Source organism: Cupressus sempervirens, chromosome 2 (genome assembly GCF_028749045.1).
Source record: "Cupressus sempervirens isolate cs-2001-9-10 chromosome 2, ASM2874904v1, whole genome shotgun sequence".
Classification (NCBI taxonomy): Eukaryota; Viridiplantae; Streptophyta; class Pinopsida; order Cupressales; family Cupressaceae; genus Cupressus; species Cupressus sempervirens.
The window spans coordinates 114,559,554-114,584,311 of record NC_143119.1 but is presented as its reverse complement, the minus strand read 5'-3'; the positions used below and the strand labels follow the sequence as shown (position 1 = coordinate 114,584,311).

Genomic DNA, 24,758 nt, shown 5'->3' with positions numbered 1-24,758 from the left:
TTAGTGGTTCTAACATACTACATAGCATATACGCTTTTTGTTGACCCTAACTCTTTTTCTTGCTTGCATTCTTCAATCGATTTTACTTTTATTGGCGCATTTCAAGTTGGAATTGAACATTTGCATCTTAAACATGAGTGCTTGCAAAGTCTAGATCAGAAAACATAAGCGTCAGTTGGAAAAGAATCTTGTCTTTTAGCCCAAGGTCATCCAAGTCTTCTCTCCCCTTATCGTCTTTCGAGGCCGTCTTGGGTGCATAAGATTAGGATCCAAAACCTTGTTTCTCTTTTTAGGAGGCCTGCTTGGGGATTTCATCACCCCTTGGACGACCTCAACTCCAGCATTTCGGCGGAGTATAAAGATCGGGAGGTGAATCCAAAGACACTTCTCTTGGAATCAAGATTTTTTCACTCGGGCTAAGCCTCAAGGAACTTTATACCCTTGAGAAGTGAAAGAGAAGAAGTGGGTTACCACTCCTCTCGGCTGTGTGACATCTTTTTGGTTTCATCTACGGATTTGGGCCTCACCTACCTTGGGTATATCGAGGACTCCCTAGCTAAACCAACTGTCAACCTTGTAAACAACCATCTAGGGTGTTAATGTGTTTGAAGTGACTGATCGAAACATTTGTTGAACATACACACTCCTTGGTGCAAGTATCACATTCTGAGAATCAAAAACTTCTATTTGGTTGTTCATATCTATTGCTTGATTTTTTTTATTTGTTGAATGAATGTTTGCCAAACTTGGTCAATCCTAGCTTAGGGCACGCTTAGCGTAGTCACTGCCTATTCTTGAAGTTGAACAAGTCGAAGAAAAACAATCGAGATCTCTCAAAACCAAGTAGATTCGAGAATTTATGTCAGAACAACCCAAACCCAAACAGAAGTTTCACAAAGTCAAACTCAAACCATCTCAGGCATACCAAGAACTTTCAGCCAAGAGAAAGGAACTAACACCAAGCCGTCGAATTGCCAAACTCCACAAAGTAGAGGACAAAGCTACTGACGAAGCCCTTCAAGATGCCTGGTTAGATCGCACCATCCAACTTAACCAACATCCAGGAGTTAACAATGCTTATGCCTTACCAACTAGGCATGACTTCTATGATTAGACCCCCTTGTTTCTCCACATCTTCTTGCATGAGCTTCACTTTAGAGTCATATTTGTAAGAAAGCCAGCCATCTTTAGTCTTCCCCTTAAGCATTTTAGCTCATCCATCTCATTTAGAACCAAACCATCTAGCCAGCAATCCAAAATCACACCCAAGCCTTTAGAGAGTTGTTGTCATTCTGCCAGAATTTGCTATCCAATCAATCCTACCAATCAACCAATCTCACCAAGGTTATCCCTCTGACAGAGCATTTTCTAGGGTAATCCAGCTTTGTCACTTGTATCCCTCATCACCTTGAGCTAAAGGTTGGGATCCACAAGTGGTCAATCTCATGTCATGCCCATAGGATCATTAGTCTATCCTTAAGTTGACACAATCTCCACCAATCCAGTGCATAGGAAAACAAAACCCTCACTTTTTGATAGCATGTCCTTGAAATCTTCCATCCACAGGAAAGCTAAAAATCTCCAGCCAATCCTCCTTAGGTCTGTCATACAGCTTTGAATCTCCCTAGGAAATCCTTCATCAGCCAATCCAAAATCTGCGCTTAATCCAAATCCAACCATGAGCTTTCGTGTTCATCCATATGCAAGACCCCATCCCCATCCGACTCATCATCAAAACATGAAATCCCAAACCTATCATGATGTGTTCGGTCGTATTGTCCTTGCTCCTGCCACCTCCTATTCCAATGATAATGAAAATCTTGTTGACTATGATGGGTATATTGAAAGCCTTAGAAACATTCCCCCAAGAATCCCCCAAAATCCATGTATTCTTCCAAACTATCTAGTCATGCCATCTGATATCCCAGCTTCTCCTCCATCACCCAATCAACCAAGCTTCCAATCTTCCACCCCCATCACACTAGCTATTCCTGTCAATCCACCTCCACCTTCGACACACGAGTCTCCAAGGAATCTCCTAGAGGAAATACAAGAAAAGCTGCCTCCAGCAGTCGATAAGCCATGTCATCTAATCCAACCGTGTGAAGTAGTCAGTGATGAAGCTTCCCCATCTATAATATCACCTCCATCTCCCATAGCTATCATCCCCATACCATCCATCAACTTGCTTAAAATCCTTCCACTTCCCACAAGCATCAAAATCCCACCACCTGTCAAATCCCTCCAAATCCTATCCACATCACCTCCAAGCATTTCCTAAATCTCCCGTAATGATCCTTATGCATCCATCTTCTACTCACCCATCTCCACTACCTAATCTCCCATCTATCCATCCACTGCATTTGAAGAATCTATCCCTTCATCTCCTATTGCACCATTCACTCTGAACCAATCCTATCAAGATCTTGTCCAAAAGCATGTTGACATCCCCCACAGCACAAAAGAAGATACCATCATGTCATATCTCCCTTTCATAGTGCAGTCGCCATCCCCTCCATCTCCAAAACCTCAAGTCATATCTCCTCCACTACAAGATATCTTTTCATCCCATCAGCTAAATCAAGATCCTATCCTTCAATCTCCTCCGCTCCATGCTTCCATCTTACCACCTATCCAAGCTATTCCACCATCTATAATCTACCCTCTTGGTTCACTTACATTCATCCATGGTGGCCTCCTCTTAGCAGAAGAATTAAGAACAGTATCTCCCTATTGCAGTACATCTGATAAAGCACTTCCACCATTTTTCGCAAGCAAAAAGTTTCCTCAGCTCGTTCAAATGCTCAATCAATGGCATTATCAAGGTCAAGGTTTAGGACCATAAGAACAAGGAATCAGAAAGCCTATTATTGCACAAAAGAATCTAGGATTTCATGGTCTTGGAAATGTATCCAAAGGTTCAACATCTAAAAGTGTTGGTACATACCATCCCCAAACTAAGCCTATCCCCAAGCCCACCATGCCAGCCTCCCATCACTCCTTCAAGAAGTCTTATGTCATCCCCCCTCCACCATCTTTGCAACCCAAAACAACCTACCATATCCCCCCTTCATCTGCTAAATCCATTTTGGGTCCCTATGTCCCAAAATCTACGATCCTCCATCCTCCTATCAGCCATCATAAAAATCCTATTCCATCCATTCCTACGCAAGATCAACAAAGGCACATATCAAGGCACATCATCCATCATCATCTCCCTACATGCTCTTCCATATCCTCTCCATCTCACAAAGCTTCTCCTAACCATCTTCCCAAAGCTTACCACAGCAATGTGAATGCCAACTTCAAAATGCATAAAGCTAAAAATCCACATCCTAGGCAATCATATGTCTATTCTAAAAGACATATTCCAAAAAGGAAAAATCCAATCAAAGAATGCAAAACAATGCAAAAGCTTATGAAAAGAAAATCCAAAACCATGTGGATCCCAAAGAAAAAAGTTGAAACCCAATGCATAATAGCATCCCCCATTGCTAATCCTCCATCCAATGACTCATGTCCCCCATCTCCTAACTCCATCTTGGGTGCCTATATCCCCAAGTGCGCTTCCACAAATCCTCCATCAAGCCTGCATCTACCATCTATCCCCCATATGCTCTTTTCACACCTGTCCCAACATGTGCCAATGTTGATCCTGCAAGCATCTCCATCTCATGCTCCTTTCCAGCCTTTTCATCCCTCCATCTCCTACCATCAATCCCATCTAATCCAATCTATTGCATAAATCACACATCCAGTGTACCAACAGCTAGCAACAAAATTGAACATTCCAACAGCCAGTGAAAAAATCCCAAAAAAAAAAAAAGCCAAAAATAGCTGACGAAAGCCAAAATCATTCCAGCTAAGTCCAAAGTCAAAAAGTCAAAAAAAATAAAGAAAAATAAACCGTCCACTGGTGAAAACTTGGCAATTCAAGCGCCTTAGACAAGTACCATGATGAAAACTTGGCAAACAAGCATCATGCATAATCCCGCCATCCCCAGCTTAGCCTATCACCCTCATGCTTTTGGTCATCTCTTGACATCCAACTCCATCTTCCAATCTATCCACCTATCCTCCACCCTCCAGCTTCCATCTCACACCATCCACTTATCTCCTGTAGCTTTAGCCAACCATCACAGCTATCATCCATCATAAGACCTCCTTTCGCATGTCATCTTCTGACTGGGGGCATTGTATTCCTTGGAGATCTTGTCTTGTCCATCCTCCCTTGTCATTGGTATCTAGCTCTAGGCTATCCTCATGCAAACCCAATGTCATCTCTTTATATCCATCATAATCCTAGCTATCTACCATCCTATCCAACCATTTTATCCTACTCCTCTAGCTATCCTTGGTCACAAAATCTCTCATCATCATTGGATGCATCCTGCCAAATCCATACCTTTCACTATCATCCCATCCTTAGCTTTTGCATCTTGCACAGCATTGAACCATCCCGCTATCCTATCATCTTGAGCTTTTGCCCGCTTGTAACTATCTTGGTTAGCTTCAGTTTGTAACATATCTTGGTCCATCAGCTTGTACATCCTCTTTTTCTTAGTACCATTGTATCTATCTAGCTTTCGTGTCAGTTCCTCCTTGATCAGCATCTTGCACACATCGCACAACCCTTGGTTAGCTATTCCAATGCATCCTTTAGCTAGATCTCCTGTCACCAAAGTGTTATCCTTCTTAGTTCAGCTTGCCAGATGCATCATCCAGATCCATCCGCTTAGGTGCTCTCTGATAGATCCTTGTAGGATATAGCTTTCCTCATGTCTAATCTTGGTCCGTTCGTACCTCGTCCTACCCATCTCATTGGCAAACGGTTCTCTTTTGGATTTTCACTTTCTTTTGATTTGGACTCTTCCCTTTTGGGTCTTGAAGTATCTTTTCCAAGCAATCTTTTTGTTCCCTCCTCAAGGTCGCCATGATCTTCCATATCATGGTATACTGCGAATGGGGCAATCTAAGCGTAAGGTCTTGATCAAGTCTTTTGTTTGTTTTTTTTTTCTGCTTGTGGGTTACCCAGTGTTAGTTCCACTCTGATTCTTTTGAGATTCATGTGTGATGCTGGGGCAATCCTTGCGTGTTTGTTTTGAGTCAGTTCGTCTGTCCTCTGGACAGTTGGTGAAAAGGCCTTGATGTTCTTGGTAACCTTGGCAATTAACCAACAATCCTATAGCAAATCTAGTGCTCAACTACATGGTGGTACTTCTCTTTGAAGTATCCCCCCACTCAAAAAGCTTCAATAGAATCCCTTCATCTCCATTATCCCCCATCCATCTCCAGCATCTGTCTCTCCTACCCTAGCTTGTGCAACTGTATCTCTTTGAATCAATCATCACTCTTAGCTTTAGGGATCCACAATCCTAGTCTTAGGGATCCACCAATCCAATCAATCCACCAAGCCTCATCTTTCGAGATCCACCATCCTAGTCCTAGGGATCTCCGAAAACCATCTTCCACCAATCTAACTCTTTGAAATCCTTTTGCATCAGCTTTATCATCCCATCATCCATCTTCCTATCCTAGATTCCTTTTTATAGTGCTCTGCTCCTTCATCCTCCCCCCAATCCTGAAAGTCTTAAGCTTGCTTCCTCTTATGCCTCTGATTCTCCCTTTATCATTCTCCCGTAGTGAGAGTTTGAGCTAACTAAACCTCTTCTCTTAAGCCAATCTGAGTCTCCTTGCTCATCTCGGATTCTTGTACTTTTCACGAAGTCGTCAAGCCTCACTTTCTCTTCCTGCCACCTTCTTGAGGGGGCATCATCTAAGTCTAATCTCTCCTCTTCTTATCCAAGACTGGGGCAACCTTGTTGCTAAAACATCTCCCTCATGTCGTCTTCATTTGAACTTCTTTGAAATAGTGTTGTCTCAACACTATGTCAAAGAGGGGCAAAATGTAGACACCTAAATTTGATTACAACACTTTGGTAATCCTATTTAGTTATCTCTAAAGGCATCATTAATTAAATTATTATTTAATTAATCCTTTGTCATCCCCTAGCTGATTAATTTAATTAATCATCTATAGTCCTAATTGATAAATCAAATAACGTATCATTTATCAATTAAATCCTATTCTTCTATCTAATTCCAAAATCTCCATTTATTAAATAAATCTATTTGATAAATAAAACCCTCAAATCTAATAACCCCTAACCTATTCCTAAACCCCCTTTTTAGCCTAATCCACCCCATCCACCCATACTAACCAAGCTTAGCCACTAACTCACCCACCCTCATGAATGCCATCCACTTGCATATCTCTAACAAGCCTAATCTAATCCTAAACCCAAGCCTAATCCACCCCCTAATGTTGTCACATTCCCTAAGCAAGCTTAAGACTTTCCTAAGCCAAGCAAAGTCAACAATCTCAACTCCGTCCAAAATATCCCAACCACTAAGCCATGAATGCTCTTACAAAAGCCATAAAGACTCTTACAAGCCCATTCATTGCTCTTACAAGCCATTATGAAGGGTCTTTATGAAGATATTATCCCTTGAGCCTCCTTTGTTGACTCATCCATCCCCTTGCCTCCATCCACTCACCCTGTGACATGTGTCACTCCCTGGTTGGTGCTAAACAAGCACAATCCATGTGCTCCCCTTTGAGTGCATCCTAGCCCTCCTTAAGCTTTCATCTCTCCTTGCATCTTAACCCTCCATCCCTCAAGCCCTTAGCCTATAAATTGAATCCCCTCCCAAGCCATTTCATCACAATTCTTGAGTTAAAGTTATAATGCTAGTTTGAGAAACCAAAGCCCTTAACCATACCCTTATGATGCCAAATTGAGAGAGAGCTCACAAAGCTACCAATTTGCCATTTTCCATCTCCATTGAAGCTAGTTTTGAGAACCTTGAGCATACATCCCAATTCTTAGACTCATCTACCAAGCAAACAGCTAAATCCTATTGGGAGAGTCCATTCATTTGGCTCACATTTCCAATTGGGGTTTTCTCTTTAGTCTCTCATTTATGTTATGGTATTTTAGTTTGTAAATGCTTTTGATTTCTTAATTTAGTGTTTCTAACATACTAATATAGCATATACAGTTTTCATTGATGAACTTGGTAGCTCTGCTAAGCTCGACAGACTCTGTGAAGCTTGGCATGCACTGCTATATGAATGTGAGGCTCGGTAGCAACTATAAAGCTCAGTAGCTATGTAATCAATTGATCTAATTAAATGTTTAGTCACTGATTAACAAATGATTTCAACATGGTCCATAAGGTCAACAAATGTGAGCAACCATTATCAATTATCCATTTATCATTCTTACTCACATGTGAAATCAATGCAATTTTCTCATCTTCATCATAATCATCTTTCATTGCAACATAAACAACCTCTTTATAATGATCATCAAAATTACTGAGTACCATCTTCTTTAGAAATATAACAAAATTTCTTACCTTTATCCTTGTAGTATTTATAGTCTATGCTGCCTCTATTGTCTCTCCTTCCTTTGTACTTGGAGTCTTTCCTTTCCTCCTAATCTCTATCAAGACATCTGGCAGCAATATGAGCAACTTTTTTATAGATAAAATAGATTATAGGAAGTTTGTCTTTGTATTTGTGTTTTCCTCTAGGTAGTCTTCTGGCCAACTATGATTCAAGCTCATCAAGATCATCATCAAATCCACTGTCACTTTATGCATACTTTCCCTTCTTTTGATTAGATCTATCAAGGGTTAGTTGTGTCTTAATTGCAAATTCAACACTAGAAGGGGAATAATTATCAAAATTTGACAATTCAAATGCAATGTTTCTTCCAATTAGACTATTCAAGGTCAGATCATTAGCAAGTGTACATCTTAGTTCTTGAATTGCACATACTCTAATTACATAGATGGAAAATAAAGTCCTCAATACCTTACTTATCACAGTCTCATCAGATATGTCTCCTCCAAATCCTCCGATAGAATTCACCACCTCTTTCATTCGGCCACAATATTGTGTAATAATTTCACCTTCTTTATTTCTCAAGTCATCAAATTTTCCTCTTTAGCTTTCAATACATTTTTATCTCCTCCATGGATTTTTGCCAACGTATCCCACATTTTCTTTGTAGTAGTGCATTCCTTCACATCATCAAATTCAAAATAACTTAGGGTTGTTATAGTTCAATCATCATTTGGTTGTGCTCCTACTTCTCTTTCATTTGTTCAACTGTCATAGGTCTAGGCACCTCAATGTATTCATTGTCCAAGTAGTATGATGTGGAATCCCCAATACTAGATAAGTGCAATCTCATAAGTCTTTGCCATGCTGGGAAGTTTTTATTTAGCTTAGGTATCTCTCTCTTGTATATCTTGATATTTGACTTTAGTCCCTTAAATTTTCCTTATGAGCATCATGGCTCTGATACCAATTGTTATAATGATTTAAAATAACTAAGAGGGAGGTGAATCAGTTATCCTTAGGTCTAGATGTACCAATAAAACTTTTAACAGCTTCACACAACTTAATCAATCTCATAAAACAACTCTGTCTTTATAGCATATAATCAACAAATCAACTTTGTATACAATTACTTAACTCTATGTCCTATATGTGTCGACTACTAGTAAAATAAACAACTGTAAAAATAGCATGCATAAAATAACATCTAGATTCCACACATGTAAATAACACTTTGACACTAAGGTTTAACATGAAAATTCAATTCAAGAAAAACCACCAAGTAACATGCTACCAATTTTTCACTCTTCTGAAGTGAGCTCGATTAAGAGCCAACCTTGTTAAAAGTTATACAAGACACTATTAAATGTGACCATGTTAAAGGATTTAATCACCCTATTAGGAGTGACCTTGTCAGAGGACTTTGGATCATTCCATTAGAATGCCACCTTGATTAAAGGATTTACAAAATGATTGTTAGGTCAACCTTGATTATAGGATTTTGACTACCACAATGGTTAGGATGTAACAGTAGATTTGATTTGTAGAATACAACTCACTTTGCAAATTTAGATCTCCATTCACTCATATGTTGGTTCATTGACTGGCCTCCATTCACATCTTCATCACTAATCTACTAGGCATCCCCTCAAGCAATACTACTTCACCAAACTCTTCACATTTATCCTCTGTTGCTCTACTCTTCTTAGATTCTCCTTAAGATCGCCAATCAAAAATGAACCAACCTTAGAAAGCATCTCTTATGCCTCCTTAAATATGTAATTTTGACCTTTTGTCGCTTAAACATCAATGTTGATCTTAGGGTTAGGTCAGATTCATCAAATCCTTCCATCATTTTGTTCTCCTTCTTCTTCTAGAAAATTATGATCAAATCCTTGTCTTTAATCACTTAACTAACTCTCCTCGTGCATTAAATATGTCATCTCATCAATCCTTATCTTCCATCCACTTTGACTAATTCAAAATTTCAACTGTGTCAGTCTCAAATATAATTCTTTCACAAACTATAACTTTTTTTGTGTCACTCGACAATCACTATGTTCTTTTGCTTGACCATCATTATGCATCTCAACATACACCATACAGTCTCACTCAACATCAATAAGCTTCCTCAGCGATTTCTATGATCGGTTGCTATTGACACTTCTTCATACACTTTCTTCGCAATAACTATCACTCAACTTCTACTTAAATTCCTTAATCTTATGCTTCAGCTCCTTCATTAATCGACCAATATTGATACTCGATCAAGCTTGGAGATTAACTCAACTCTTGTCATTTCTCTCATACATCAAATCTAATTGTTTTCTTCACTTCATGTATTGATTGAACAACACATTGTCTTGTCAATGACTAACTTATCAAGTGCTCATTGTAATTCCATGATACTTACCTTTCTCATCACTCATCAACATCACTAGCTCGCCTTGCTATCTCTTCTTTTCAAATCCTCTTCATCAATCAAATGATATGGCACCCTGCACTCTTAGTAAATTTCTCTCTAGTAGGTTTGACATCAATGACAACATAACAATTGCTCCAATTGTCGTTTCCAACAAGAACATATAGACAAATGAATGACATGGGATTTATAAGGATAATGAAAGCATATCCTATTAAGAATCTATAATATTTACTCTTTCCTAAAAATATACTCCCTTTAGCAAATAAATGATTTCTCTGATTTTTTAATCATTTATATAGCTCATGGTCAAATCTACCTACTTAGGTTGGATCCACAATCATGTAGACACCATGTTTCTCTAACCTTGACTCTCACAAATATGTTGTTTTACTTGTTCATTTGCAAAGCATTAGTTTTATCTACTCCTTATGATTTTAGGGTCGTAGTATTGAGAACTAACTTTTGAGGGTTATTTTTCATTCTAAGGAGATGAGTTAAACCAAGTCAAACCATAGAAATCTATATATGATTTAAGGACAATAGATATGGGCTCATGAATCTAGATTCGTTACTCCTTTTAATGCACCAAATTCAATCTTTCATTGTTTATTGTCCCTTAATGCTCTAGATTAGAGTAGGATACTTCAATGTGTGGATGATAGATGAATGCCTTTAAATATTGAAATATAGCATCAAATTTCACAAAATGTGTTTTTAGTTGGCTCAAGGTAGAAAAATCAAGCTTGTTATATTTTAAATTTTGAAATGTGGAAATGAAATTACCAATGCTATAACCATAAAAATGACCCTTGTTAATAAAATATTTAGACCTGAGTACTTAATGGCTATATGAAGGTAGGTTAATGATGAAATTTGATAAACGTGGGGCTAATATAAATGTACAAAAGTATGTGCATAAAAGGAGTAGGTGAGGTCTAAATGCATATGGATAGGTGTGTAAATGAATAGATAAAGGATAGGAGAATACATTGCATAGGGTCATGCAACTATTTGTCAATATATACATGTATCGATACATTTTGCCAAAATGAGCATAAACTATATAGGAAAGAGTACTAGTATGCAATTTTGCCATTACTTTATATTTGTCATTTTATTTATAAAAGTTAAATATTCAAATGCATAAGTGCATTATAATTAAATCAAATTAAATGAGTTAAATATTATATTTAATCACCCAAGACCAAGGTTTTGTCATTTAGTAATCTAGGTCTAAACTACTAATGCTTATTAATCTATCCATGTACATTAGACATCCAAAATACAACATACAATCATGAAAATACTTAATAATTTTAAATAATAACCATAATATTCACTAAATAATCATCTAAAAATAAGATGTCTCCACATTCAAATTACAAGTAGATAATTCAATCAATCAAAAAGCTCAATAATTTGAGTGGTTATATACAACCCTATTGCACTAATATAAAAAATGATGTACTGAAACTTAAGAACAAATAATAACATCAAAGATGTCAAATTTCAAAGAAGCCTTAGATACAATGTTTTATAAAAATAAGTTACTTTATCAAAAGATTGTAATTCAATTTGTCTAGCACAACTAGTGACTATGATGGTATACTCCTTGATAGTGTTGTCCACAACTTTGACAAATATCTCTACCCTTAATATTTGACTCTCAAAAAAATAGGCGCATACAAAAATCAATATAGACTCATACTTCCATATCAGAGAGCAAAACAAATTTATGGATGATAGGAAATCATCTAGTATATAGTATACAATCATTGATATGCTTAAAATTTTCAAATAGTAGCCATATATGCATTCAACAATCATCTAAAAGTAAAATGTCTCCATGTCCAAATTAGAACGAGATAGTTGAATCAAACAAAGAGATCAATATGTTTTTAGTTATTATATACAACTCCATTACACTAACCTTTAAAAAGGTTTAACAAACTTTTAGTATAAATAATAACATTAAGAATGTCAGAGTTGAAAAAAAATCTTTTATGTAATGTTTTGTAAAAATAAGTTACACTATCAAAAGGTTGTAATTTAATGAGTCGGCCACAACTAATGAAAGTGGCATTATGCTCCTCAATAGCACCATCAACTATGATTTGAACTCTGTAAGGTACGAGATTGAGTCTCATGTGACTTTGATACAATAGATACCCCTCAATCCTTGACTCTTAATCAAAGAAATACCAACACAGACATATGCATAAGTCAACATAGACTCTATAAAGTAGAGCAAACTTATAGATAATATTATTTCTTTCATTTAAAATATTATTACTCTAGGTAATATTTGAATATTCATATCTTGGACTTTGAAATGAGAACTTATCTTTCAATTGAATTACCCAACTGAAAGAAGAGAATAATAGGCATCTCAATCAAAGGTCAAAGGAGGTTGTTCCCACCATTGCAATCATCTCCACACACTTACAAAGACGGTTTCCCTTCTTCCTACACCATCACAAATTTCACAATCACAATACATCCTACTCCTTTTTACCCATTAACCTTAGCAAATGGCATTATGTACACTATATTTTCTTATTCTTTTTTAATTAATTCCTCTAGGAAACGTGTGTGAAGAAGATAGAACATGGAATTCTACGCATTCGTTGAAGTTGAAATGTGAAGTGGGAACCACAAGGAGAAGATGGATTTTTAATGGTCAGGATTCACTCAAATCCTATGTTAATGCCCACGTCAACATATTAGAGATATTTTTTCTTATGAAATACTATTCCCACCAATCTCAACTCCATTACTTTGTCAAATCTATAATAATTTCATACAAAGTCTTCACGTGACAAATACTCCAATGTATATAAAATCTGTCCAAGACGGGGAGTTTTCCGAGATTGGAAATGGCCTACACCGCACATCCGAGATTTGGTATTCTTGGGAGCCCACCTTCTTTTGGGTTTTGCTAGGAGCTTTACCCATTCCAATTTTTTTAATATATTCTAATGAAATGTTATAATGGGTGTTCCATATTTTAGTACAATTATATATAGATATTGGAAGAAGATATTACAAAGCTGAATGGTCATCTATGAGTCCTATTGGTCTTCATTGTACTTCCTTCTTTCATGTGTTAAACAATAGCTCATGACTCTTTGCCTCTTTTATGATTGTAAAATGAAAGGATCCAATAGTTTAGCATTTTCAAATGTAGTTGGTACTAATGAGATTATAGATTATATAAAAGATCATTTATGCTATTTTTTAACGAATCTATATTTATCTAAGAGTTCAATTTATTGTTTGATGTATGAGAATACTAACAATATTGATATTTCTTCGACTAAAAGAGAAGGAATGAGGGGTATACATTCCACTAATTCCTTAAGGCACAATCCCAACATTGGCCCTTCTATTATCTAGGATTTCATTTTGTCATTAAAGAGACTAGGAATGCATTTTACTATGAAGAGGATTCTATAAAATTTAAGAGTGCAAGATGATTTTGATACTCCTTTGAATGAGAGCCAAGGATTGAGGGGGTATCTATTCCACCAAAGTAACTCAAGGCACAATCCTAGCCTCGTCTCTTATATCATCTAGGAGTTCACTTTGCAAGGATTCACGTCATCAAGGAGTTCATTTTGTTATTAAATATTTGAGAACGAGGTGATTATGGTACTTCTTTGATTAAGAGCCAAGAACTAAGGAGGTACACATTCGACAGTCACTCAAGACACAATCTCAACCTTTTTATATCATCTAAGAGAACATTTTCTATTCGAGGGATTCTATATCGTCTAGGACCTCATTTTGTTATTTGATAGTAGAATACTAGACAATGTTGATCTTAATCGACTGAGAACCAAGGCTCAAAAAGTATACATTCCACTAGTCTTTTGTGAGTTCATTTTTATATTTAGAGGACTCTATTTCATCTAGTTCATTTTACTATTGGAAGGATTCACTTTCGCCTAGGAGTTTATTTTCCTATTTGATAAGAGAGTACGAGATGATGTGGATGCTTTTTTTATTGGGAGTCAAACACCGGGAGGTGTCCATTCCACTAATCACTCAAAGCACAATCCCAATCTTGTCCCTTATACCACCTCGAATTTCATTTTGCTATTCAAAGGATTCTATATCATCTATGAGTTTGTTTTGTTGTTTAATAGGAGAGTATCAAATAATGTTGATACTACTTGACTAAGAACCAAGGACTCAGGGCATCTGATCCACTGATCACTCAAAAGTACAATCTCAACTTTGTTACTTATCACCTAGAATTCATTTTGCCAGTTGGAGGATTCAATGCATCTAGGAGTTCATTTTACTATTGGGAGGATTCTCTAGGAGTTCGTCTTGCTATTCAATATAAGAGCATGAAATGATGTCGATACTTCTTAGAATAAGAGCCAAGAACCAAAGCATATTCATTCCACCAAAGTTGCTCAACGCACAATTCCAGCCTTGTCCCTCGTATCATCTAGGAATTCATCTTGCTATTTGGATGATTCTATATCATCCAAGAGTTCATTTTGCAATTTAATAGGAGAGCACAAGATAATGCCAATAGTCTTTTGAATTAGAGCCAAGAACAAAGGGATATATGTTCCACCAAAGACACTTAAGACACATTCTCAACCTTATCCCTTATATCATGCCTACCGAAACTTGAAACTTAGTAGATGGCACAATCAAGTCATAACATCCAGTCAGTTGCAGTCGATAGTAAAATGCAAGATTTGATCTAATTTCACGTTATCAATGCACCCGCATCATTTTTCAGAAATGCATAGTAATTGAAATAAATAACACAAGCATCTAGATGAAATCACCGTGATGAATTCAATACCGTTTGAGGAATGAAACCACACGATTCTTTTGCTACAAATTCCTTTGGGAACGTGTACCTATCATCGACAACTTTATTTGGTCCACTAATGAATGATTCACAGACAAGTCTGGGCATCCCTCAAAATGTTTTTCAAACCCAAGGATTCCTTCAAACTGAGATTTTTCTCTCAAAATCAATTTACCTTTCTTGTAGTTCTTAATAAAGCTACTGATTTTTATCCATGATTGGAAAGTCTTCGTGTAACGCTTACCAACTCCAAACTGCCTTTATGTGCCGTTTGAGAGCCTTCCAGCTGTCACGATGAAATTGCATTAGCTTTTTACTTTCTATCCAAAGAATTCAAAGGATAAACAGTTATTTTAACAGAAAAGTTTTACATTCATCCTCAGTGCCTAATCATGATAACCCCCATGGAGTTGAGGCAGTTTAATCTTTCTTCTATTTAAAGTTAACTCGTAAGCAAAATTTTCTGTTCAAGTTAATTTTCAAAAGGCAAATAATGAATGGATCAATAATGTCCTCCAGACCAAGCAGTCTAATGGACCAAAGGAACAAAAGCACTAAGCAATTTCCATATTCCTTTTCTATTTCCAATCTTCTACTATGTATCTTGACAAAAAATCCAGCAGTTTAGTTGATCTTGTCAACTTCAAATAGGCTATTCAGGCTGTCTGCATTCAGGATGACATCATTATATGTTCAGATATTCTCTTATGCTGTGCATTCAAAGAGATGCCGTCATTTTATTTCAAGTGCTCCCGTCCTACAAACCATGCAAGTCCTCTCCTCCCAAGCCTCTCGTTGAGCCTCTTCCATCTTACACATCTCCCCTCGCCCATCTGAAGTGATGAGATCCTGTCCTCAATAGTGCCACTTTGTAAACTATGGATTAGATTACCTGTCCTGCCTCTTGGGCATCGTGAAAGGTTTCATTCAACCAATGAAGCTAAGGATGCTCTATTCATTTCATATTTGAGTAAATGTGAAACTATCTATAAAAAATCTGTTTGATGCTTGGATAAATTTAAAACAATCGAAAACATCATAAGTTTTATACACTGGCAGAACAGAGAACATACTACTCTGTACTACCTGTGAGAAAATCTGAGATGTTTATATTACAGCATAAGATTAGGTTTCATGTAAGTTTAAAATCTGCCTCAAAAGGGACACTTATACCTTCTATCAAACTTTATGGTTTATTGCTTGCAGTTTAAGACTTGTTACGAACATTGCTGTTTTCTGCAGTGACTTGGTTTTCTTAATAACTCTTTTACTCCTGTGGCTTATATTTCTACTGTCATAACATTTAATGTAAGTCAAATAATTTATTATGCTATAAAGATTGTGCAAAACACAATAAACAACAAAAGCCTTCAAATTCTCAAAAATGAAGACTCCTTTTGCAAGTATTATATGTATTTACCACGAATAGATCCAGGTCCCCAAAAAATATAGTCAGAACACGAAATCTACTTCAAACAAATTTTACTCCTTCAAAATTGTTGAGATTCTCACTTAATTTTGTTGGAAAAGATTCTGTTAAGCTTACATAGTCATTGGCATAAGATCAGGTACCCACAATAAATATTGCAAGCTATAGAAGACCAAGATTCTTTTGAAAAAGAATGTAAACTCCTTCAAAATTTTGTTGAGATTCTCCCTTAATTTTGTTGAGAAAGATTTTGTTTAGCTCCCATAGTCAATAGCATGAGAACAGGTAACCACAATATATATTGCAAGCGATAGCAACAAGGGATCCCATTCAGAAAAAAGCTTTAGCTGCTTAATCGGTGAATAAGAGCGTGCAATTACAAGGATTCATTTGGATCATCTACATGCAATTTAGTCTACAAATCATGGTGTTAATCAAAATAAAGATGTCAAACCATTGTTATATGCCAGCACACTTTCACAGATAACAAAGAGAAACAGGGAGCATCAGCAGTTACAAATCCTCCATAATATATCATCCATCTTGTATTAATTGATAGTGAGCAAGAAACTCTTTTCATTGCTCACACATACATTTCTTTGATTCAACCATGGATACAAAGTATAAAGAATTACCTAATCAACTAAACCACACAAGTACAAGAGATGTAAAAGGCTACGGCACAATTTCTCCTTCTTAGAAGGAAGCACAATCTATGGCTTGGAGAGCTCTAAAGCACAAAGAAAACCCAAGTCAGCGACTGGCAATACCGTATTCATTCTCACTCGTGAACTCTTCTTCCGTTCTATAAAATATACTAAGCATCCTAACCAAAACTCATAGTCTTACTAAAAAATAAACAATCCACCGTAGCCAAGGACTGTCACCTTGGTCCATATATATATACCTCACATATGCTCGAAAAGATCATCTCAGGAAAGCAGGCTCTGAGAACACTAGTCTACAAAATCGCCCTAACCCACCTGAGCTTATTCATAAAAATCAAACATTTATCCAGCTCAGAGCTTCAGAACCTATGTCAAAATTTAAGCTGGGAATGATCTCTTCTTCCAGCAGATCATCTAAACTGGAGATGCCATTCCCCTCGCCTAGAAGATCAAGAGAATCCGGCAAGGGCAGCAATCCCGGAGCCGGACCAGCATGATCCATCTCAAAAACTTGCCCAAACTCATTCAAAAAGTACAAATCATGACATGACATATCACCGTATGATGATTCCAGTGCACTGTAACATTGTTCCTCGCTGATTGGAGGAATGAAGAGATCCACAAGAGGGGGATTATTCTCAGTTGGTTCCATGTCACCGAGATCTAGAGAAGCATCTTCCAAGACATTGCAGTTGCCTAATTCTAGCAAGAGTTCTTCGCTAGAACATTGATAGGCATTATCCTCCAAATAGTCAGGTAAAAAATCTGAAGAGAAGCTGCAAGATGTACTGCACTCAATCATGCGAGAGCATCCCGCATCTTCAGATCCAAGATCATCGACCAATGAATCGGATGCGGATGCGGAGGCTTCAATTAATGGAGCTTGTTGATTTGGTATCCACTCCACATCGGAAGCCTCTTCCGAGATGCAAGAGAAAGAGGTGGAAGATGATGCCAAACAGCTTTCCATTGCATTGGGCTTCGTCTTGGCAGTGGCAGCGGATCTCGTCACAACTGAATTGAACCCTACGCCGGGTGCACCATAGACCTGCTTCTTCTTAGGCGAAGGTTGCGAAGCAAATGAAGACCAGGTGAAGTTATTGGGAGCAGAGGAGGCGCCTTTAAATTTCTTAGCCGCCTTGTCATAAGCCTTGGCAGCCTCTTCAGCCGTATCATAAGTACCCAACCACACTCTGACTCCTCTTGATGGATCTCTTATCTCGGCAGCCCATTTCCCCCATCTCCTCTGCCTAACTCCCTTGTACTTGGATTTCTTCTCGGCAGAAGACCTCAATGCTGAGCTCGATTTGGTGAACCTCCCAGCTTTGAACCGCTCATAAGCTTCCAACATCTTTCGCCCCTTCTTAGAAGCCCTCTTTCCTTTGGTTGTCTTCTTAGATTTCATGCGGCGAGGTGTAAACAACTCCTTTGACAAATACTCAAACTTCATGGAGGAGCAGGTGGGAAGTTCATATTCCTTGTCAGAATCTGATACAGCGGGCTGAGGGCAGTCTATGGGAATGTGGATCTCTTGAACCAATCTCTTGGGCTCGTGAACAACTGCATCTTCGTCACTTGAATAGTCTGTAGCATCTGGGTCTGCACAAATCACTCTCACTTTTCTTGTTACGGTGGCCATTGGCCTCTCAAACATATCATCTGCTATGGTACCTTGGATGTTATTAACCTTATTCTGCTTCTTCACCTTCTTGACGGCCTTAGTTGTGGCACAACAAAATGGCTGAGGAAAAAGCTGGGCTCCAGGCATCTTTGTCTTGTAATTTGAACACTCAATCATACACTTGCTTCTTGAGAATGTAAATACCGATGAACAAAACCTCTGATTTCAACTTCCCAAAATCGCCAGGTCCTCTTCTGCATAGTTTAGACCAGCAGCTGCAAACAGCAATAAGAAACACATAAGTAAACATCTCTGGAAAAGACTATGATGCCACAAGAAGCAGCTTGGGTGAAGCATATGACACACAACAACAAACCACAGTTGACAATGGTGTGCAGAAAAGTCCCCACGCAAAAGCTCATGAGAGCTCATCACAAGTTTTTCTCCAAAGACCAAAAACCCATCTAAAATCTGATACACGCAAATAATCCCTTCCCTAACGCAAACGCAAACCAGAAATACAAGCTTTCAATCCCTCTACAGGGACCTACAAAAAAAACCTTCAAACTACATATACAGACCGAGCAAGGCACTCCTCATAATGAAGCCATTAAAGGCGCCTATCAATCTCAAAGCACTTAAGCCTAAGAGCACGCCTGAATACCATCAAAACAAGCCTAAGAGCGCGCCTGAATACCATACTCAAGCTACCTAAAACCCCCATTATCAAACTACCTAAAACCTTTCCAAAACCACCATGAATCCCAACAGACTCCTCCACTTGAACCAGCCTCAAATCTGGATGCAACGCCCACTCTAAACTCAACAAAGCCCAATTCAAATCCCAACTATTAAACATCCAAGCTGAAATCCTAGCAAAAGCCCCATGATAAACCCCATCTCCCATCCAGTAAACAAACAAAACTAAATGCACACAAAACCCCTCTTAAATCTCAACAGCAAAACAGGGGAACCAAACTCAAACTGGTACCATTTCACACAAGGCCTCTAGACGAACCCATACCCAATGCCACACCTGGCATGGAACATAAGTCAACAGAACCAATCAATCACAGCATATATAAGTTGTGAAGCAAGGAACAGATTGATTCCTTAAATAAGCACAGACAAACACACAACAACAACAAAAAACAAAAACAAAAGGAGGCGAGAAAGGATTGAAAACACTCACTATGCAATGGAGAGACAGCAAAAGCCCAAAGAGACCCTGAGATTCCTGATTGCGGAAAAGGAAGCGAGGCCACAATACCACCGCCGCCGAAAGAGAATGAATGCCAAAACAACACCGCCGAATATGAAAAGCCAGAGCTTCTGAGCTCCAACAGGGAAATAGTAATCTCTAGAGGATGTACTCGACATAAATCCAATACAATCACCGCCACCACCAGCAAACAGATCTACAACAACAGAGGGCTACAAAGCGCAAGAGAGAAAACAAAATCCCCGAATCCTATCTGAAGAAAAGGGGGAAAAGAAGAAGGAAGGAAGGAGGAGGATAAAATGGAAATGGGTAGCTCTGAGACTCTTTCTTATCAGAGCTCCATGGAAATGAAGAGGAGAAGAAATGGGTAAAAAAATAAAGAAATGATGGGGAAGTGGAGTGGAAGATGAAGTGGGCGTTGGGGGCCTGATAAAAAGGCGCAAAGGAAAAGCTGAAATAGTGAGAAGAGAGAGAGAAGACCCGCTCTCAATGCTACACAACACACAACAAGTCAATCTGCTGCCATTTTATCTCCTATTTTATTATTTCCTCTCCCGGACGCCAATTAAAATACTAACTCGACCCATCTGCCACGTCATCGTATCGGATCGTATCTACGCCGTGCCCATCATGCCCATCATGGCCCATCATGATGCATGGGCGACATGATATGCGGCAATGTGGGCTACTCGATTTACTATGCGAACTAATTTGTAACTTACAAAAATAAAAGAGAAAAAACTATTTTGTTTATTTATTTAATAAATGTTTATTACTTTTAATGCTCAATTCAATTCACCTTGATTTCGGTCACATGGAGAAAGAAAGAAATGACAGCTTTTGTACAATCTTTGACCAGCCACTGCCTAGCGAATTTTTTGGTCTCCTATTTTTTTGTAATTTTTTAATTGTTGTGATAAAATCAGATTCTGGTTGGAATGTGGTTAGTTGCTATTTGCTAACTAATTTCCCTGCACTTGGTTTGTTGCGTTCAGTGGGTTGCGTGCCCCTCCACGTCTTTACACTTTTTAAACCCCCCTTTTTAACTCCACTTGACCATGGTTTCTACTTCCACGCTGTGCCTTGTTGACCCAAGCGGTGGATGATGAGAGGGCTTTGGGGTCTAAGTCTCCCATATTCAATTTTTGAATGTGGACTTAAATTAGGTGATAGTCAATTTTAAAGAACTAAATTTTGAGCAACATCAACAAATTTTTTGTTTATTGATATAAAAATATGTATTATTATTAATGGGTTTTTGATCTAGGTAGGGGTGAGGATGAAAGCTTCTTTTGGTTTTCATTAAGGATTTTAGATCTTGTTGAGGTATTTACTTTCGCACTATACCTTGATTCAAGTGGTGGAAGATGAGGAGATTTCGGGGTCCAAGCCTCACATTTTCTGTCAACTTTTCAATGTGGACTTAGACTGGGTGATAGTCAATTTTGAAGAAGGAAATTTTGAGCAAAATCAACTAATCTTTTTTTTTATTAAAAAAGATGTATTAGTCATTAATGGGTTTTTGATCTAGTTAGGGGTGAAGATGAAAGGTTCTCATGGTTTCCTTCAAGGATTAGATCTTGTTGAGGTTTTTACTTCCACAATACCTTGACCCAAGCGGTGGAAGATGAGGGGGTTTTGGGGTCTAAGCCTCACATATTCTTTTGACTTTTCAATGTGGACTTGAATTGGGTGATAGTCAATTTAATCAACAAATTTCTTGTTTATTAAAAAAATGTGTTAGTCATTAATGGGTTTTTGATCTAGTTAGGGGTGAAAATGAAATGTTCTTATGGTTTCCTTTAAGGATTAGATCTTGTTGAGTTTGACGTTTCAACAACAAAAAAATAGATGATGTTGAGATCGTGACTTGGATGAATTTGGTTAAATGGATACTCTTGAATCTTTGGCTCTTAATTGAAGAGGTATGTAGCCTAAAGCTCATGTTCCCATATTGGATAGCTAAAATGACTCTGTGGATGTAATTCCTCTCTCAAAAAAAAAAAGTTATAAATGGCGGCGTAGTAGGCTAAGGGTTTTGGGTTCTTCTCATATAGGTCTCAAGATTGAATCTTCTTGTCTTGGAAAATCTAGTAGCAAGCTTGTTCGAGCTCAATTTGTTACCCATGTGGTTGTAGGAGGAGCTTTTCTTGTCTAGAGCTAAGCTCCAAGTCACTAGGCTTATACTTAGATTCTCAAACATAAAAGAAAAATAATAATGATCTTCATCAAAAGACATTTGATAGGAAGGCCAAATGTCAAATTTGCATTCTTGGGTCAAAGCCTGCCAACATAAAATCTTCATATGTATTTTGGAGATACTCTAATGACATCCAAAAAATGGGATAGACAATAGAACATTTTTGGTGGAAAGGATAATAATGTCTTAAAAGGCATAAGATGAAATTTCTACAATTGATAAAGATGGAGTCTAGTTTTTAAAGATGGTGAAGAAGATTTTGAACAAAATTATCAAATTTCTTATAGAACTTGTTATTATTTATATACATGATATTTGAAAGTCGAAAGGGGTGGTGTAGTTAGTTGAGGGTTTTAAGTTCCTTTTGTATAAGTTCCAAGATTGATTCACATTGTTGTGATCAACATTATTGTGAGTTTGTTTGAACTTAGTCTATCACATCAAATGGCTTATTGGATGAGTTTGCTCTATCTATAACTAAGCTTTAGGTTGCTAGGTTGGCTATATTGATTTATCTCAAATAAAAGAAAAATAATAATAGCCTTAATCAAAAAAAAAGTTTAATAGAGAAAGTCATCGTAGTTGTCCCCTTCGTTCAAAAATTGTGTACATAAAAATCAACACATTTATCTTTGGAGATATGTTTGATGGCATCCAAAATTATTGGATAGACAATACATTGTTTGGAGTGGAAATAGATATGCATTTTTTACAACTCATAAAGATGGTCTTTGCAATTTTAAATCTACATGTTTGTTTTTAGAGTTTGTTGACGACATCCAAATTATTGGATATATAATACATTTATTTGGCAAAAATAGATAATAATGTCTTAAAGACATGAAATTTCTACACTCCATAAAGATGGAGTTTATACTTTTTGAATAAAATTGTGGGAAAAAAATTAACTAAATTGCTCATCGTGTTTAATTCAAAAATTGAAAACTCTATCAATAATATGTCTTCCATGTCAATGATGACATATGATGGTAAAGTTGTGGTTATGAATCTTAGTGTCTAGGTTCAAAACCCTATTGACTACGTGTTATTATTTAGTGATCGTACAAGCATTAGAAGAAAACTCTGATTTGGTGCATTAAAATAAATTTAAGGTTGCATACAGAATTTAGGAGGCTTAATTTTTGTTTTATGACCAATTACACATGTTTTCAAGGATCGAATCAGGAGAATGTATCTCTTGCAACATACTAGCAATCATGTTAATATATTTTTAATTGTGTTAATTCAAATAGTGCAATAAAGAAGGGTAGGCATGTTGAAATATAAAACAAGAGCACATAAAATACCATATTTGCATGCTAAATATGGAGAATTGTACGGATGTATAAAACACACTAAGGTAATAGTTTTAGGATAGAATTAAATAATTGCACAAATAGAGAGGTAGAAACTCTATGCCAGAGACATTTAATAATATCAATGTATGTCAAAATCATTCATTCATCAATCATAGAACTAAGCATGTATATCTTTTACATTCACTTTCTTAATTTAGCACTATTTATTTAATTGCATTAACCCACAATGCATAATTACTAGTCTAAGTTTATATATGAAAATTTGTAAGCAAGTCATTTAATCAACCTAGATTAAACTTGGGGAAAGTTTATTTTACTACTACAATAGTATTCAAACTTTATAGTTGAATGGACTATATGTACATTTTATGTTTTATATTTTATTTCATATTATATTGGGTGCTATCATAATCATATTGTTATAGCACTTAATTTAATTTTTGTAGCATAAGAGTTGATCTCTAACTTGCACCTATTTTTCAAATATTCTTTATCCATTATCTTAGGCTTTATATGGTTTCTTTGATTTCTTATCAAGACTAGGTCCCATGTTTCCAACTTGTTCATAGAACAAGAGACACAACACAACAAAGTTTAATAATTTTACATTTGAAAGCTAGTGCTCCTAAAGATGATTCTTCCAAATTTTGGTTATTATCCCATTTAATGTCTTGAGTTGAATAGCTCAAAAAACATTTATAAATAAACTTAAGTCATGAGTTATCATCAAAGAGTAAAAAAAGGCAATGCATAAATTAGTTTTGTTTGTAGATCATGTCTAACACTCTTAAGGAGTTTGACTACTAAGGAATAACTTTAGTATCTTCCTTTAATCCAAGCAACAAGGATCGCCATGCTTGTGAGAGAAACCTCATGCCTAGTTGCAAGAGTAGAAGAAATGAGTGCAACACCAAAGGCTAAAATACCAGAAGAAAATATCAGAATAGATGTAAAAGAGAATATATTATAATTTTAGCTAATACGTAGCTACATATTTTTTACTACTTTTTTTTTCTAAATTTCAAGTAAACTTTTTAACTCAATTGATTATTTTGGCACAACATGCCTCTCAATACCACTTGAACACTTTGACTTAGAGCTATGAATTAGTCAAGTCACAAACGAGGACATCATATCAAATTGCCAATGTCGAGACTCAAACCTATGAGAACATTGGATAAGTAGAGGCATAATCTTGTATTAGAATTGCTTGATGAGGGTTCAAACATTTATGGTCACAAAAACAACACAACCACTCAACTAATGTGTTATGGGATGAACCCAATTTATACTACTTTCACATTACGATTCAAACTACTTTTCTATCACATAAAAAACCATATATACAATCCTTAAAATACTTTAATAAAAATACATTTAGTTGACTAGAGCATTAAAAAATAAATTGATTTCTAAAATAATTACAAAGGAATAAAAAGAAGGGGGAACAAAGGAACTTGGCATTAAAAGATGGTGAAAACTTTAGAGGATGTTAGTGCATCGTGCAAATGTCCATTTGTCACCTTTTCATCTTGTGTGATAAAAAATTAAATGCAATAGCTTGTCCCAAAAATATAACCTACATTTACATAAGGATAAAACTAGAGAAAAAAATATTGATACAAA

General features: G+C 36.8%; 1 protein-coding gene across 1 annotated transcript; it reads right to left on the bottom strand.

The window, feature by feature from the left end:
• Positions 1-16,615: 16,615 nt before the first annotated feature.
• Positions 16,616-20,125, bottom strand: LOC149571287 (uncharacterized). Its single transcript, XM_089812841.1, has 2 exons — positions 19,584-20,125; positions 16,616-18,666 (listed from the first exon to the last, which is right to left on the bottom strand). Exon 2 carries the CDS (start codon positions 18,566-18,568, stop codon positions 17,105-17,107), a length of 1,464 nt encoding a protein of 487 aa, XP_089668967.1. The 5' UTR covers positions 18,569-18,666; positions 19,584-20,125; the 3' UTR covers positions 16,616-17,104.
• Positions 20,126-24,758: the final 4,633 nt, after the last annotated feature.

What these genes read in the sequence shown, in the direction of transcription:
- LOC149571287 (XM_089812841.1), bottom strand. Translation starts at nt 18,568, where the DNA reads ATGATTGAGTGTTCAAATTACAAGACAAAGATGCCTGGAGCCCAGCTT.